General features: G+C 38.4%; 1 protein-coding gene across 1 annotated transcript in view; it reads left to right on the plus strand.

Annotated features, from left to right (window-relative positions):
* The window catches only part of LOC124600858 (DNA damage-binding protein 1), a 177,033-nt gene that overhangs the window by 95,888 nt on the left and 62,021 nt on the right, over positions 1–19,124 (plus strand). Inside the window, exons 7-11 of the mRNA XM_047136197.1 lie at positions 9,499–9,720; positions 14,633–14,795; positions 14,877–15,038; positions 18,284–18,409; positions 18,527–18,690. Coding sequence (XP_046992153.1) covers positions 9,499–9,720; positions 14,633–14,795; positions 14,877–15,038; positions 18,284–18,409; positions 18,527–18,690 — 837 coding nt within the window. The remainder of the gene's footprint in view (positions 1–9,498; positions 9,721–14,632; positions 14,796–14,876; positions 15,039–18,283; positions 18,410–18,526; positions 18,691–19,124) is intronic.

Raw genomic sequence — 19,124 nt, forward strand, 5'->3', positions numbered from 1 at the left:
ACCTTGTCTTTGATTCCGAAAGACATCATCATTTCTGATTTTCTTTCAACAGCTGCTTTCTTTGTTTTGGAATAAGATATGATTTAATATAAAAAGGCTACTCAGATATGATTTTTATCTTGTAAGTGGACCTTTTATGTGATCGCGTTTTGTAGAGCAAACTTTTTAGTATTCAACATGTCTGACATTTGTTGGACTGCATCTGCCCCTAACCCTGCAATAGCTGCTACCTTCTTCTGGATCTCTTTTTTACAATCTAATGTTTCTTCTGTATTTCATTTTATGTCTTTCTCTTGTTGCATGTGTCTGTTGACATCTTAACAATTCTGTTAGTCGGTGAGTGGTCTCTTTAAAATTACATATAGTGCTCCCCCATCCCCCCACAGTCACATTTCAGTCCTACTGTAATCAAGTTCTACCTTGTGGTTATCTATCCAATCAGCTCCAATAAAATATTTTTCTTTTAGATGCAATTTTACTAATGGCACTACTTCATATTGTATTCAGTTTTTTGTAACATTCAGTAACACTTGAGTTTTGATCAGTTTATGTCCACCACCAGTTGCTCACTTACTCTAAACCCATGTACTGGAAGGCTTTGGACATCAGCCCACTCTATAGTAATGCATCATACAAGCTGTTGGCTACCAGAATCAAAGAGTCCTGCTACTTCCTACAAAAGATCTACATGGCTAAAAGGAGGAACTATCTCGGGTACAGCAATTTCCATTTGTTCTAGCAGTTTTTCTTACTCTTTATTAAATCTCTCCCACTATTCGTTAAGACACTTCATTTTTATCCAGCATTAGTTGAAGCGGTTTCTGTTTCTCTCTATTGTTTTTGCATTCAGGTCTAAATGCTTCTTGCTCTCTCAACACAAGACGTCACCTCTCATTGCACTTGAAACCTCTGTGTCACAATCGCAAATAGTTACATGGCGTTCTCCTGCATTTTCCTGTTCTGTTGCCCCAACTGCTGTATATCGGACGGTGCAGCGATACTGTATTTCCACTGTTTTCCTTGGTTTATTTTTTCCTCTCTTCTCCTAATGCTTCTTCTTCAATTTATACTATTTTAACACTTTTCTGGGCATTTCAAAAGTGTGAATACAACATTTGTTTCACAAGCTTTATGCCTAGCTGAGGTTCTATCGTACCACATCTCAAAATCTACAATTCTGATTTTCCTTCGTCAGAGGTACCGACACAGTGTACCAACGCATACAGTCACAAATTGGACACTGATTGTACCTGTGACTCTGAAGCAAATGTGGTACAGCAATCATTGCATTACCCAGTTTATGGCCATGCTCTCCTCCAGTGAACATCCTGAATACTGGTTTTGTTGTATTTCTTTTTCCAAAAATTTGTAAAAGTACAATCTTCCTCTTTGTTCTGTGGCCAGTGAGTGTTTTTATTATGCCCCCCTGTAGGCTCTGTGCAGAAGACCTCTTCGAATTGCTTATACATAATCTTTTCCAGCCATATTCCTCAACTCACTGCTTGCCTTTCCAGCAGTCTGTCTATGAAGCACACCTTTTATTCTGTGGGCCAGGCATCAGGCATAATACCTTTGAAGCATCATATAAATTCGTCTGGGTGTCACTGGCTGTGCAGATTGAATTTGTTAAATGGAATGCTTCTGAAAATGTCACTATTGGATGGCATACTGCTGAAAGAAAATTAATTAATTTAGGCTCCTCTTTTGGGATAGGTTCATTCTGTGTGTCTACTATCTTGCTCTGTACAGTGAACTTACCCATGTACTTATCAGTTTTGCTGCTGCTACTATATTTTGTTTTACTTTCTAGGAATTGTTCTTGTATTTTTAATTCAGCCACTCATTCTTCAGATTTATTTATATATGCTGTTAGTTTCGCCTGCTGCTTCTTATCTGTTGTCAATTGTGCTTCTACCTGTACAATCTTTTTATTGTTCTCTTGAGCTTTATGTTCGACTTTTTCAGTACTACCCTTGGTTTCATTACTGAAGCATTCCACCAATTGGTCACTTCTCTGTGTTTATTTTCCTGACCATACACAAACTTATTCGGCTTTCCTTTAAACACAATGTATTGGTTCTCCCAATTCTGAGAGTATCACTTCCATATATACTGATCTTCCTCTGTTTGCCTGTGGCTAAAATCTCTCTTTGTGTTCGTGACTTCTCTATTGTTGTTTGGGGGAAAAGGAGGAGACCGGGGTGGGGAGGGAGAGCAGGGTATGGGTGAGGGACGGTAAAGTACAGTTTGTGGGAACATATGCCTCCTCCTAAAGTCCCACTGTCTGGCCAAAGTGGAGCATTTCCCTCGTGACTCTATACCATCTAGGACTGGAGCAACTGAACCTCATCGTTCCGTGAAATGAGGAATGTCATACCCATTATCTTCCCCACCTCTCCCACGCTGATATTCTGTCACCCGCCAAACCTGCACAATACCCTCACCTACACAAACCCTGCTCCCAACCCCTTGCCTCTTGGGTCATATCCCTACAATAGTCCTAGATGAAAGACCTGTCCTATACATCCTCCCACCACCACCTACTCCAGTCTGGTCACAAGCATCAACTATTCCATCAAGGGCTACCTATGAAACCAGTCATGTGATCTACAGGCTAAGCTAGAACCACTGTGCTTCATTCTATGTGGACATGACAACCAACAAGCTATCTGTCTGCATGAATGGCCACTGACAAACTGTGGCCAAGAAACAACTGGATCACCCAGTTGCTGAGCATGCTGACCATCACCAAATTCTTCATTTTAATGACTGCTTCACAACCTGTGCCATCTGGATCTTTCCTACCAACACCGTCTTTTCTGAAGTGCATAGGTGGGAACTCTCCTTGCAATTTGTCCTATGTTTCCGTAACCTTCCTGCCTTCAACCTTCGTTAGTCATTGTCCTTCAGCCATCTAACCCTTCCCTGTTTCCACTCCACAGCCTCCTATTCCACAAATGCACCCACAGTCTTTTTATTTCTCTACTTTTCTGCTACCCCCTTCCCCCACCCAGCCTCTCCTTTGCCACCCTCGTCTTACCTCCTGACAGCACGTAGCTGTCTGACCCTCCCTCCGTCTTATCCCTGTATGCTCCCACAAACAGCACTTTACTGTCCCATACCCATACTCTGCTCTCCCTCTCCCTTCCTGTCCCAGCCTCCTATTTTCCCCCACCACCCAGATTGCTTCTCTTATCGTGCACGGTTGCTCACGGTGTGGCCTTGGTAGCCAGAGGCAGTGGTCGTGTGTGTGAGCTGTGTTTGCTTGAAGATGTGTATGTTGTCTATTTCAGAAGAATAGCCTTCTTGCTGAAAGCTTACTTGTTTAGTAGTCTTTTTGTTGTGCCTGTCTGCAACTCAACATCTCCACCTTATGGTGAGTAGCACACTATCCTTTTTATAATATTATAATTATTCCATCCTAGATTTTCCATTGTTGGAGCTGATCTAATGCGATCTTAGATTGCAAAAATGTTGTCAAATGCTTCTTCCCTCATTTAGCTGGCATGCAAAAACCTGGAATCTTTAAATTCATTTGTCATTCCTACATTCAATCCACACAAACAATTTTCTTGAATACTGAAAAATTTTGGGAACATTGTTCCAGGAAAACATCAATCTATTAATATTATAACTTATTTAGTAAACACGATCATAACCACATGTAAGTTATTAATTTTTATTTTTAGATGACCTTTTTTGATCAGCAAAGGAGATCATCATCAGATTTACATTCTGTGAAGATGAATAAAACATAATGCTTCAGTTACAATTGAAATGGACATTAGTATTTAACAATATAGTAAAAAAGCATTGCATGATATATCCTTGATGACAGTAGGAATCATTGGCATGGAGCAGATCCATCCACACTTGCATGGAGAACACTACTGAATACACTGGACTCGCATTCGGGAGGACGACGGTTCAATCCCGTCTCCGGCCATCCTGATTTAGGTTTTCCGTGATTTCCCTAAATCGTTTCAGGCAAATGCCGGGATGGTTCCTTTGAAAGGGCACGGCCGATTTCCTACCCAATCCTTCCCTAACCCGAGCTTGCGCTCCGTCTCTAATGACCTCGTTGTCGACGGGACGTTAAACACTAACCACCACCACCACTACTGAATATGGTTCGGTTGCTGGTAGTACAAATAGCGGAAGCCCTGCCCATTGTCTCCGACCTACATCATTGGTTGCCAATGGCCATGATACTTGATTGCATTGTGTGAAAAACATGTGTTAGATGAATTGTTAGTAAGAGTTTTGTCCTTGAGAAAACAACAAAGGATATTTTGATGTCATAAAGAACAACATATATGATAAAAGTGATGAAATAAAAAACAGTCTCTACCAGATGACTGGGCGTATGTCTGTCCAAATATAACACTATAACAGACTGCAAATTATACACATAAATATTTATTATATGGCCATACAGAATAGGTCTAATCGTACCACCTTAGCACTGTTATTAATTTATTCGTTGTTCGTGACTAAAATCCGCAATCTGGTGCTCTCTTGATATTTACATGTACCTTGCACTTGTACAAAGTGGCTGTATGTCTTCGTAATCCATGTTTTAGGTTTGTTTACTCCTAGTAAGGAGTGACTCAGCCATATAAACAAACACTAATTTAATCTGCGAAAATGTTACGACATAACAAGCAACTAATCTATGTAAAATACCCATTACATAAGTGTATTACATTAGCTGCACATGGTCACATACGTCTGTTAACATATGACAGTATGAATCGATTACACATCATTTCTGTGGTTATTAGGTGGTGCCCTTCTGGACAATGGGTATCCATAACATCTTTGCTTAATGGTGGAATGTATATCATCTCCTTGGTTAACAAGCTAGCGTCCTGCTGACTGTCTTTGCTACATTTACACTTACTGGAAGGTCTGGCTGAAGGCAGCCCATGTTTAAATGAGTCCTGTCATTGGGTAGTGACTTTTTCTATTTCATCACTTTTATCTTGTTATGTTGTTATTTATAACATCAAAATATCCTTTGTTGTTTTCTTAAGGACCAAACTCCTAATAATGTAGTATGTAATACACATTCGTCACACAATTTAATCAAGTCTCATGGCCATTGGCCACCTATGACATTACGTCAAAGACAATGGGTGAGGCTTCCACTATTTGACTACCAGCAACTGAACAGTATTCAGTAGTGTTCTCCAAGGCAGCACTGATGGACCTACTCTACGCCAGCTATTCCTACTGTCTTCAAGGGTGTATCATGCATTGCTGTTTTACTACATTGTTGTATATTAATGTCCATTTTGATTGTAACTGAAGCAATATATTTCATTCCTCTTCACAGAATGTAGATCAAATGATGATCCCTTTAGAAAATCTAAACTGGTCATCTAAAAATTAAAATCAACGGTTTAAATGCAACTACGACGTTGTTTACTGAATAAGTTCTTGATTGTTAATGACTAACCCTATTTGTTCTGAATTGTCCATTGTTATATAATCCCAAAAGTGCCAAAATTTGACTATGCCGACTATGTTTTGCTGTGTGTGACACTTTCTTGTTGCTGTAAATTGAGAACTTAACTAGCCACAATGTCTTATTCACTGCAGTACTGTAAATTTTTGTGTACATCATGTGCAGCCCACAGTGTCTGTTCACCATTCACCCAGTGATTCTCCATGGTGTGTTTTGTACTTCATATTTCCTTTGTTTGTGCAGCTGTTATTCATTTATGCCTCACAAGTTCTGACAACTTTAAAGATTCAGATTTGCAAACCATTTCAATGTGGCAGCATTTTCTGCTAAATGATGTTGATTCAAGCTCTCTTACCATCTTTTATGATTATGTCTTTCACACCAAAGGATACAGTCATGTTACAGCTACCACTTTTAAACTTCCAACCCCACTATGTCCTCTATATCATGGATATTATGAGTCACAAACTTAATTAAAGAGCACCACAATTAATTTAATTAAAAGGTAGAGCTCACATGCAGTTAAACACAGGAAAGTTAAGAACTGTGGCTGCGCATATCTTTGTTTTGACTTTAAATATTGGTTTTGTCATTTTGCAAATACTCAGTTGTATTAGAATGGTTTATATTATAAATTAGAACAAGCAAAATATGTAAATGTAATCATTGTTCATTTGACAGCTGTTTCAGCCCTAACATTTTCACTGTGCTCTCAATTATCACTGTTTTTACAACACCAGTTTGACTATTGTTAGTATCATTCTGAAATATTTCTGATAAATATCATGAAAATTTTGTTGAAACATATTATATGACAGTTGCTGTTTATAACAGTATTATGAAAACGGATAGATTGCTATTTACCATATAGAGGAGACATTGAGTCGCAGACACACAACGAAAAAACTGCTATACATTTAAGCTTTTGGCCTGAATACCTTCTTCTGAAGTAGAAAACACATGAGCATGTGTGTGCCACTCGCCCCCACCCCTCCCACCCCCACCTCCCACACACATAGACACACACAAATTCATACAAGTACAAATCACACACACACAGGACCACTGTCTCTTTCCATTGCTGCCGGACTGCAGTCTGCAATTGCACCTGAGGGTAGAAACAGTCTGGCGTAGGTGGTGCGGGTAAGGATGGCATGGTATGGGATGGGATGGGAAGGGGAGGGGAGATAGCAGATAGGACTGGGGGAAGGTGGGAGCATGCAGCAGGGACAGAAGTAGGGCTGTTAGGTGCAGTTGGGTGGTTTGGTTCTGGGGGGGAAGTGGAGAAGGGGAAAGAGAAAAGTGGCTGCATTGATGGAATAAGAGGCTATGTAGTGTGGTGTAGTGTGGGAATAGGTAAGGGGGTAGACAGATGAAGGACAGGGACTAGCGAAGATTGAAGCCATGAGGATTATGGGGACATCGGATATGTTGGAGGAAGAGTTCCCATCTGTGCAATTCAGAAAGCGGGTGTTGGTAGAAAGGACACAGGTGGCAGGTGGCACAGGCTGTGAAGGTGTCATTGAAGTAAAGCACATTGTGTTGGGCAGCATGTCCAGCAATTGGGTGGTCCATTTGTCTCGTGGCCACACTTTGTAGGTGACCATTTGTGAAGACAGATAGCTTGTTACTTGTCGTACTCGCATAGAAAACAGCACAGTGGTTCCAGATTAGTTAGTAGATCACGTAAATGCTTTCACAGGTAGCCCTCCCTTTGTTGCGATAAGAAATGCCTGCAACTGGACTGGAGTAGGTGGTTGTTGGAGGATGTTTAGGACAGGTCTTGTACCTAGATCTATTGCAGGAATATGAGGCATGAGACAAGGGTTGGGAGCAGGTATGGAGTAGGGGTGGACAAAGATATTGCTTAGATTCAGCAGGCAGTGGAAGAATACTTTGGGAGAGGTGGGGAGAATAGTGGGTAGGATATTCCTCATTTCATGACATGACAAGAGGTAGTAGAAACCCTTTTTATTTCTTTTTATTTTTATTTACTTATTTTTTCATATGTTCTTGTTAACTTTTATTCAGTACACTGTTTTTTAATAACTTCTCATCATAATTGCTTCATCCATATTATTAATGAATGTTCTTCCCCTTATCACATTTACTCAAAGTATTCATTAATCGCGTATTTATATTTGTTACTATTACACATAACTCCACTCTTCTTAACTCTGACCAACTTATGATTCTAACTTACCCCATCCAATTTGGAATGATGTTGTGGCCATAAAAACATGCATCTGCTCAAATGAGTAAATCTGCATTTTTAACAGTACTGTGCCAACCAAATGTCTGTCTGGCTTCCACAGAATGTGCTCTTGGTTGGTATTGTACAGTTAACATCAAATGGGTCACAACTGCCAACAAATTATGAATGAATCACTGTGTCATCAAAAGTAAGGCCCAGTCATCACAATGAAAGCTCTATTTAGATACCAAGTCTGAAAAAAGCTTTTAAAGTTCAGCCAATTTTGGAAACCCTACTCGTTTCCAGAATTGTATACCACTAGCTGTTGCCGCCAGGGCTTGCTACCCACACCATTTGCGAGAATCAACCTAAAAACACTTCAGTTTGCATTCATAACATCTACACGATCCAGAAACAAGACTACTTGCATTACTAAGGAGCTATGTGTCATGGTGTATTTCTGCATGACAGTGTTTCACCCCTGAACTATGCTATTATGTTGTGTGGACTGAAATCAATCAGTTTATTATCCATGCACTAGCAGTTCATTACAGACATGTTCTTGCAATCTACTAGAAGGCGTAAACAGTGAAACTCGTGCACAACCTGACCAGAAACAATGTGTAGAAATTTTTTTAACGTGAGAAGGAAATAATGTCGACTTGTGGATAAAGATGGACTTTTCTTTGAAGGAGACCACAACAAATCAGACTGATTTGTTCATTACAAAAATTTGCAGCTGCAGTCTCATAGTATGACACCCAGTAGTATTGGACCTCCCATGCGTCATTTTCCTGTAGACAAATAGAACACACCTGTAAAAAACTTCTTGTCCATTGTTACTAAATTGATCAATTTTGAGAAGACTTATCAGAATTGAAAGTTAAGAAAAAAAGAATGGTCAGATGTTTTGTGAAGTGGTTTGCTTAAAAGTGAGAAACAAAATAGATAAAACAAACATTTGATGTGTTGATGTGCTTTTGAATGATGTTTGAAATAGTGTATAGCAAACTAGGCACATCAAATGTGTATCTAATCTGTTTCATTTCTAATTTTTTGACAAACTTGTTCACATAACATTTGACCACCAGAAAGTGTCAAATATATAATATCTTTAAGTATTGATTGTTATTGTATTATTATTCAGAAGATACAGATCAAGAGAAAGGGGAGAGGTTTCAAGTTATGCTGTAATTTGATATTTATTTTATTTTTTCAACACAAAAGAAAGAATTTCACAATTTCTACACCTGTGTAACTTTTTATGTACAAAAGAGCTAGGCCTTGAAGAGATGAAGTTTTTAACACTTCATTTACATAACTCATAGCAACTGTTCATGAAAAGTTTAAATTTTCCAAATAACTATTTAAGTTTTTACTAAGTAACCTAATTATTTTCAAAAAATTGAATCTTTTTCTGCATAACTGAGCATCATACTGGTCAGTTTGATACCACTTTTGTCCATTTTCAACTTTTAGTTTGGCTATAAAAATTTGAACAATCATCCACTCTGTAATTTCTAGGGAGTCTTGTTTTCATTACACTCAAACACTGAATAAAAACCATTGTCTACTAACATACCATGATAAACAGTTCTTCAGTGTTACCAGTCTTACATATTTGGTGTTTTTATTGCATTATATCTTAATGAATAATGGGACAGAATTAATATAAATAAATAAATAATATTTTATTGAGGAAAATGATAAATTATCATCATCATTGTCATTGTTGTTGTTTTTGTTATCATCATGCATTTAATATAACAAGCTTTGTCATGTTTGTACTGCACTCATACATTTATTTACATCTCCAATTCATTTCTTATTGCAGGGGAGATAAGTGTTCCAGAATGTATTACTTATCTCGACAATGGTGTACTGTTCATTGGATCTCGTCTTGGTGATTCCCAGTTGATAAAACTAAATGTAAATGCAGATGAAAATGGATCTTATGTCAGTACAATGGAAACATTTACAAATTTAGCTCCTATTCTAGATATGGTTGTAGTTGATCTGGAACGACAAGGCCAAGGCCAGCTTGTAACATGTTCAGGTAAATACAGATGTGACTACTGGTAGCCTTAAAGTAGTCCATAGCTGACAGAAACAAATTAATGTTATTATTTTGTTCTGTCTTGTGCTTAAGCAAGTGGTCTCAAGTTAGTAATAATTCTGATATAGTAATCAATTATGTTCTTCTGAGTTTATTTTACCATACATTACAAAGGGACATATAACAGTAACTGTGCCACCTTGTATAAAATGAAATACTTTGCAAAAAATTTACAACAGGCTGTTTTGAGGCATAATTACTGTTTTTCATATGACTCGTGGAATAGGCAATGATAATCGCTCACTGAATAGCAGACAGTTGTCTAAAAAAGAAATGGAATGAAGTATTACTGATTACAAACTTGCATCTTTTTTCTAGCACACATACAAGTGAATACTAACTACAGTTTTCTTGTACTGCAACCTGACAGTGGGTAATGTGTTGTCAAGTTTGGTGAGTTGAGACAAACTAGAAAGAGATTAACAGAAGGACATATCAAAGAGATAGGGGAGGGGGGGTGGGGGGGAGACAACAGCTAGGGGATGGAGAGATAGCAACGGAAAGGGCCAGATTGTCTTGTTTAATACATTTTGTAAATGAATGGCTTGGCATATTACTGACAGTTTATAATACTGTTTCTTCATTACCAGTACCATTTGTCTGCACAATTAATTCAATTTTTGGTACTGATAGTTATTGCAAATAAAGCAGCTCAGTCTGGCATGGTCAGATTTGAAAGAAAGTAGATTTAAAATGTTCGCTTTCTTCTTTTACTTTATCCTGCAGAAATATTGATACAACTGAAAAGGATTAGTCATTTGTATGTTTTGTAGCATATGCAAGAAAAATATTCAGAAAGATATTGATACTTGTTGAACCTTAGTGTAATCTATTTTATTTGTCACAGTCAGTTAACGTACCTATAAATATGCTCTCACATGCTTTTGTTAACAAAGATTCATTTGCTAACTGCAAATATGTTGTTGAGTCAAAGGAAGCAAAATAAAAGAAAATCTGAAGTGAAATAAGACAACTGTTAAAGAGAAGATGAAATTTCGAAGCACAACCCGTCAACAGTCAATGATAGAATATGCTAAATTAAACAAAACACAATCTGAGAAAGCTGCCCCAGCTACTCCTGTCCTGTGCCTGTATGGATTACGTACAGCCCAGGAAGAGCCTCCCAGTATGATCTAAAACCCTACCACCCTCAACACCTCATAGCTTCCTAATTATGCCTTGCTGCCTTACTCCGCCTTCCACTTGCACAGAAACTTCCTCTACCCTCCATAAAACACCCTGTTCCTGAACATCCAACTCATAACACTGTTATCAACATTTCTGGTAAAACTTCAACCATTGCAGTCTTAGTACTTTCTAGAGGCCTCACCTTTATCCCAAAACATAAGTTTAACTATGCTGGATGTGTCAAGGAGCTGCTTTTCTTAACTCATTCTGTCCAGTGGAAACATTTCTTCACCACACACCCCATTGACAACAACCAACAAAAAACCCACGTAGCTCATTTAAAACAGTCCCAACCTCCCTCCAGCCGTGATCTTCCTCTCCTTCCACCCAGTCATCCTCTTGTAACTTTTTGGAAATTCCTCACTTCTAACCTGGCCTTACCATCATTTCCTAAATTCCTTCACAGTGAGTCCAGCATCACTCCTATGGAACACACAGATGTCTGTAACCTGAAAACCAATCCAGACCTTATCATTTTTATTCCAAGCAAAGGCTCTACTACTGTCATCGTGAATCGTAGTAACTATGTGGCTGAGGGTGTTTGCGAACTTTTGGACATTTCTGCATACAAATCTTACAACAATAATCTATTCCAGAAGTCCAGCAGGAACTTAAGCAGCTGCTCAAGGCCTTAGTTCCACCCCAAAACCTGACACTTGGATCAACCTCCCTCCTCAAACCAGAAACCTACTTCACAAACCCAATCCCGCAGGTCTTGTTATTATTCATTCCACTGTGGCTGGATACAATCTCCTCTGCCTTTGTTGACCACCACCTTCAAACTATTTTAACACCAACCATCAATTCAAGACATCGCTCACTTTCTTCACCGCCTTTCCACAGTTTCTGTCCTGTTACCTCCAGGCTCATTGTTGGTCACTGTGAATGCAACATCCTTGTACACAGACATCCCCCATGTCCATGGCCTTGTGGCCATGGAACACTACCTTTCCCAGTGTCGTCCTGATACCAAACCCACCATCTCATTTCTAATTATCCTAGCCAACCGTATCCCAATGTACAATTATTTCACTTTCAAAGGTCAAATCCATGGCACTTCCATGGGTACTCGGATGCCACCATACTGTACCAAGTTATTTATGGCCCATCAGAGGAAGTCTTCCCATACAATCAACACCTAAAATGCCCTAAACACAATGAGCCACCTTCCTAGCTGTCGATCTCCACCTCTCAGGTAACTCCATAAACATATCTGTTCATATCAAGTGCATCGATCACTGTCAGTACCTCCACTCTTGACAGCTGTCGCCCATTCCATGTCAGAAAGTCTCTTCCTTACAGCCTTGCCAACCATGGATGCCATATTTGTGGTGGAAAGCAGGAGCTGTTAAAATATACTGATAACCTTACCAGAGCCTTTATTGACAAACAATATCCAATCCAGCTCATCCATTAACATATCTCATGTGCTGTCTCCTCTGACACCAGTAACCCTGTTAACCAGGCACCAACCAGCATTCCTCTGGCCATGCTGTACCACCCTGGCCTTGAAAAGCTTAACCATCTCATTCATCAGGGCTTCGACTATCTCTCCTGTCGTACCCTTAGATGAAGAATATACTATCAAAATCATACCCACATCACCCAAAGTATTGTTCCTCAGCTGACCCAACCTATGGAATATTCTTGACTGTCACTATTCCAGTCCAGCTCCCAATCCTGCACCCCCATGGGTTGTTTCCTTGCAGTTGGCCAGGTGCAAGAACTGTCCCAAACACCTACCATCACCTACCACAGTCCAGTCACAGACATATCCTACCCTATAAAAGGCGAGGCCTCATGTGAAAGCAGCTGTGTTACGCATAAGCTATACTGCAATTACTGTGCAGCATTCTGCATGGGCATGACAAGTAATCAGCTGCTTGCTCGTACTAATGGACACCAAGAATCTTTGGTAAACTTGACCATCCAGTTGCCAAACATGCTGCACACAACACAAATGATTTTAAAAGCTGCTTGACTGCACACACTATTAGGATGTTCCCTTGTAGCACTAGTTTCTCAGACCTACATAGGTTGGAAAGATCTCTACGGAATACCCTGCACTCTTGCATCCTTCAGTCCTAAACTTCTGCTAATCTGATTTCCATCGTCTCACCTTACCTTTTCCTTCCCCATCCAGATCATGTACTGCCTTCTCCTACCACTCTTTCTCCCCCTCCCCCATGTGGGCATTCTCCTTCTTCCTCCCCCATCCCCTTTTTTCTTCCCCTCCTCTCCTCCTTTCCCACCCCTCTTCCTTTCTCTGTTCCCTCCCGTTCTGTCCCCTCTCCTCCCCCCCCCCCCCTCTCTTTTTAACACACACACACACACACACACACACACACACACACACACACAATCTACTCTCTGAACTCATTTCATCTTGTTGTACAGCTACTGAGTCGTCTGTCAAAGTACTGGCCTCACAGTATCCTGATACCCTCTCCTCATGTAGCCTTCCCCATATTCCCCACCTCCACCTACCCAGCTAACTGTTCGCAATAATCAACACTCAGTCTTACCAAGCCATGGGTGTGTGCATTTGAGTGTCTGTGTTGTTCTGGATGAAGGTGTGTCCTTTTTATAGAGAAAGAGCTTGAAAGCTAGTGGGATTACTGTTTTCTGTTGCATGTTTCTATCCTCAACACACCAGTCAGCTGTAAGTGAACGGTTGCCTTTCTTTTATTTTAGATATTATTCTGAATTAAACAAAACTATTCACAAAAATCTTGGAGATAATATGAGACAATACAAAGAAAACATTATAAGAAATATAAATTCAAGCACAAATTCTATTCTAACAGCCTATTAGAAATGAGTTATTAATCCACACATCTTGGTATGCGAAGCTACAGTATCCTTTAGACATAATCAGTGAAAGAGATGCTTGTTGTAATTGTCAACAGAGAAAGGAAAATTAACAAAACTATTCTCAGTGATCCTATATGAAAATTTTAAGTTCTTAAACAGAGAGAAAAGTGAAGGAACAAGTATTAATGAAAAATTTTTTGGCAATGACATTGTGTGTTTGCCGCTGTGCATACAAACTTCAACAAAGCAATGGATGAACAAAAAATTAGTTAGAGCGACTAAATTGATATATAATAACAAGCTCACTGATTTTTTTTTTTTTTTTTTTTTTTTTTTTTTTTGGGGGGGGGGGGGGGGGGGGGGAGGCGTCGACAATACATAGAACGAGTTAATGAGTTTTTGTGTTTACGACAGCTGAATACAATGCCCGGAAGGACAGTAAAAGAAATAAGCTGAAGAATAATTATTGTCTAGGTACTACTTGTAAACTAAATAGTTTTCAAAACTAAGTTCCAGATTTGTATGGAAAGGAAAGCTGACAATCACTCTGTATTATGGATGTGAGATGTTTACTTTTAATGTGAAAAATCCGTGATCAAGAGGAGGGTTTTATCCAGCAATCGGTGTCAAATGACTGATGATGAAATACCCCAGTTGTTCGAACAATAGCTTGAAAATGAAAGAAGAGATTTAAAGATGTATTCAGAAAAGTAAATTAAAGGCAAAGTTTTCACTGTATCATTGTGCAGTTTTTGGTGATAAATTTAGTTACTTTAATTTTTATGTATTGTGCAACTACGATGCTAGAAAAGAGAACAAGTAGTGCTATAAAAATGTTTTGCTTTTGCAGGTGCCTATAAAGAAGGATCTTTAAGAATTATAAGAAATGGTATTGGTATACAGGAACATGCATCAATTGACCTTCCTGGTATCAAAGGGATGTGGGCATTAAGAGTCGCAGCGACAGATAAATTTGATAATACATTGGTCTTGTCGTTTGTGGGACAGACAAGGTATGTTTACTCTTTGTTTACTCATACAATTTAATGTGTTTTTTGTGACAGCCTTACAATAATTTTGTTTTTGTTTTTAAGAGTGCTGACTCTAAATGGTGAAGAAGTTGAAGAAACAGAAATAACTGGTTTTGTGTCAGACCAACAGTCTTTTTACTGTGGGAACGTGGAATATGACCAGATTATTCAAGTTACTCCAGTATCAGCACGCCTCATTGCAGTTGATACAAAATATTTGATACAGTAAGTTATTTATTAATAATTTAAATGACTGCAATGTTTACATAAGATAATTATGAACTAAATATGGCAATTCCCTATGTGTTAAAAGATGAAATAGCCACAGGAATGTAGTTATTGTGAAAGCAGATGGTAGTTAAAAAAATATTACTGAATCACTTTTATTATCAAATTCAAAGTAAATAATGCAGTTACCAGTTACTTGAATAACTGAAGTTCTTGTATGTCACACACCACAGAATGTAAAAGAATTGAGAGATTTTTGATTTGAGATTCATTTGCCTGAAAACAGTGGGAATGCATGCAAATCTTTTAGAGGGATTGGTTTTAAAGTCAGTAAGAACGGTGAGCCGAGGTATGTTTTCCAATAACTCTTAATAAGTTATTTTTTTACGTGAGTGTATTTTTTTATTTTTTAGGTTTTCTTTACGATGCTGTTTAAAACTTAAGCAAAGTCCCACTTTTCAGTACACAAATTGTCTGAGCTATCTAACTGTGCATTTGTGTACCTATCTCAATCGATTAAGTGTAAATGACCCTATTCATATCATCTAGCTGCAAAAGCCAGAACTATGTGAGCGAAGCATTTTTCCATTCAGCAAAACATGTCAATTTTTTGGATGAAGTAAGCTTACCATTGAACCCAGATGTATGGTTTCTAGTCTGGCTGGCCTATAGTTTTACTCTGGTGGGGATGTTAGGTATGTGAGATTGGAGCAGCTTGCCGTCTGATTTTGGACTTTGTTTGTAAAGTGTGCAGCATTAAAACATATTTGAAGCACAGACTAAAGAAGTGCTACCTTCTCAGCTACTAAGAAGAATGAAACAGACTGGGTTTTGCATAACTTCACAGCATTTTCATTTTGCAAGTTGGTATTCTGGTTGCTTTGGTTTATTTATTACCATTTTTATTTGTAGTTCACTGTTCTATTTGAGTTTACATATTGTCATTTTCTCATTTGGAAATAGTGAGTGGAGCTGTGGACACTACAAAATGAAGTGCCAAGTGGAGAAATAGGAACATTTCAGACATATATTTCCATTTGAGTTCACAGAGGGATGATGGCAGTGAGGCAGCCAGAAACTTTTGCCCTTTGTACGAGGATAATGCCATTGGACAGAGTACAGCAAGAAAATGGTTTTCTTGTTTTAAGGAGTATCGTTTGGACATTCGTGACTCTCCACATTCAGGAAGATCTTCAGGGTTTGATAAGGTCATTTAAACACATTACTCCCCAATGATTCATGCCAGTATACTTGAGAACTGGCAGATATGATGAACTGTAATCATTTCACCATTGTGTGACATTTGCATGCAGTTGGGAAGGTTAAAAAACTGAGTGAATGGTTACTGCCTGTTGTAAGCCAAAATTTCAAAAATCAGCAGTTGGCCATATGAGCATCTCTGCCTGCTCATCACGCATTGGCTTGTGATCTGCACCGATCATTCCTATCCTATGTCATTACTGGTTACAAAAAAATGGTGTCTTTACGCTAACATACGGAATGGTTGAAAAACAAAGAGTCAACTTCCCATATAATGACTCGTCCACAAAAGATAATGTTATGTATCTGGTGGAACAGCAGTGCTGCGGTGTACCACAAACTGCTTCCTCAAAGTGTAACCATCACTGCTGATCTTTATCGTCAATGGCTTAGACATTTTACAGATGCAGTCCAAGAACAACAATCAGTAAGACTACATGAAGTGCCCGCCCGCATTTTGCTAAACTGACACAAACGCGATACAGAGGTTGGGTTGAGAAGTCATTCCACACCTACCTTATCTACCTGATTTTGCACCATCAGATTTTCACCTTTTCCGTTCTTTATCATACAGCCTTCAAGGAACTTCGTTTCCAGATGAAAACATGCACTGAGCATGGCTCAATCAATTCTTTGCCTCAATTGAAAAGTTGTCCCAGCATTGGCAGATACTTATGAATAGTGAAGGAGAATTTATGTTGTTGTTGATTAAAGACTCTGTTATCTATATATTTTGTTTTTATTAATGGAAAAATTCTATGAACTTATGCACCAACCTAATAGAACAAGACAGTGTCAGTTATAGTCTTGTTGAAATTTAATGGAAAAAGCATACTGGAGGGAGTGGGGAAGACAGGTATCAGTAAGACTTATTCTCTGAGAGTTCTGTACAAAGTTTATTATGTATACAGATGAGGATGATTATGATGATAATGTCATGTGGCTCTATAACCTGGTGCAAGTCTTTGTATTGGACACCACTTCGATGTCTTGTGTGGCCCCAACCTACCCCACTTATGCAATCAAGGAAAGAGGACCTACAGTTTAACATGGAATCCGAACAATGTGACTGAAAAATCTGCAATCTGGTCGAGATTCGATCCTGCAACCTCTCGGCTTCTAGGCATGTGCTCTTTCTGTGTGTTTACTACTGCATTTTGTCATCTGTGGTTCTTTGCAGATGTCGGATGACATCTGTCACATTCAACTGATAAGAACTTCTCAGTTTTTTTAAAAAAGGGTGAGGCCAGAGCACTAACCAAACACACTGAGCTATCATACCAGCAAAGCACCATGCCCAACATGTATATACATAGTTCATTTATAGGTTTAGGTGATGAGTTAGCAGATATGAAAATATGTGATATGTATGGCCATACTTTTTGATTGCATTGACTTAGAACCCAAACTTACACTGCCAAGAGACTGTAGACCTTAGTATTTGACATAAATTTCAGCTTGATATCTCTACCTGTTACTAAGAAGAAAAAAAGTCTTAGTAGTTGGACAGACATATCGACAACAAAGCACGCCTATAATAGTTCTGTTTTTTACCGATTGAGGAACAGAAACCTAAAAGACAATGGTTGACTTTCTAGTTTGGTGCTGTAAAATCTGTGCTGAAGCATAATGGTGGCCCATCAGTGTCTCAGCTTATAAGTTAATAAATACAGTGGAAAAGCATGTTGAAATAGGATATAGTATTGAACAAGTTTTACTTTGCCATAGACTATAACAACAAAAATATACATTTTAGTTAGGGTTGCTCTGCATTTCACATTAATGTTCAGGCACATTGTGATAAACATGTGGCAGATGTGACAGTGTGGAACAAAATTATTTTTTACTAAATTTGTAAGTGCAAAAAAATGAACATATAAATTAACCTCTTCAGTGTTGTCAGAATAACAGAATTGTTTCCTAAGTAGCTTTTTTTGTTATAATTGGAGACTGAACTTCCTATTTCTATTCCATAAATCTAGTGAGTGGAAACCGCCATCAGATAAAACAATAAGTGTTGTTGCCTGCAACACGTGTCAAGTCCTGTGTGCCACTGGAAGTGATATTTATTACTTGGAAATATGTGAAAATGAGTTAGTACAAAAACGGTAAGCCTTTTTTTCATTCATAACATTTTATGCAATCTGAATGGAAAGAAACATTTTTAAAATAAAATGTGGTATGAATACTGTAGAGCTAAGTTATATATATTTTTTTTTTTTCAGGAATGTTACTTTGGAGCATGAAGTTGCTTGTTTAGACATAACACCACTGCAAGAAGGCTGCAAAAAGGCAGAAATAGCTGCAGTGGGCCTTTGGACTGATATAACGGCTCGAATATTCAGGCTGCCAGGTTTAGAAGAAGTTAATAGAGAGTACTTAGGAGGAGGTAAAGATAATTACCCACATGTTAATGGAATTAGCAGATGCTCATTATGATATAATTAGAGGTTAAATGTTAATGCATATGTTACTGAATGAGGGAGGTTCCTTAGATTGCATTTGAGCCTTGCCTTCAAGGGATAGAACTTGAAAACAATTTAACTCGTTTGGTTTGTCCACCCTGTTTGAGTTGGTGGACTGTGTCTACATTTCATTCTGTGAATATCATAAATTCAGAGAACTTTACACATCTGTAGATGATGATACTTTTTTCACGTATAATTTGAGTTGTAATAAACTACTACTTCATGAAGAAATCATTAGGAAAACTGAAATATATGCCCCCTGTGACTAATAATGGTATGAATGTATGTATGTACATATGTATGTATGACTAACTATGTATCTATCCAGATCCCGCTCCAGCTACTGCTGGGTCTG

Source organism: Schistocerca americana, chromosome 1 (genome assembly GCF_021461395.2).
Source record: "Schistocerca americana isolate TAMUIC-IGC-003095 chromosome 1, iqSchAmer2.1, whole genome shotgun sequence".
Classification (NCBI taxonomy): Eukaryota; Metazoa; Arthropoda; class Insecta; order Orthoptera; family Acrididae; genus Schistocerca; species Schistocerca americana.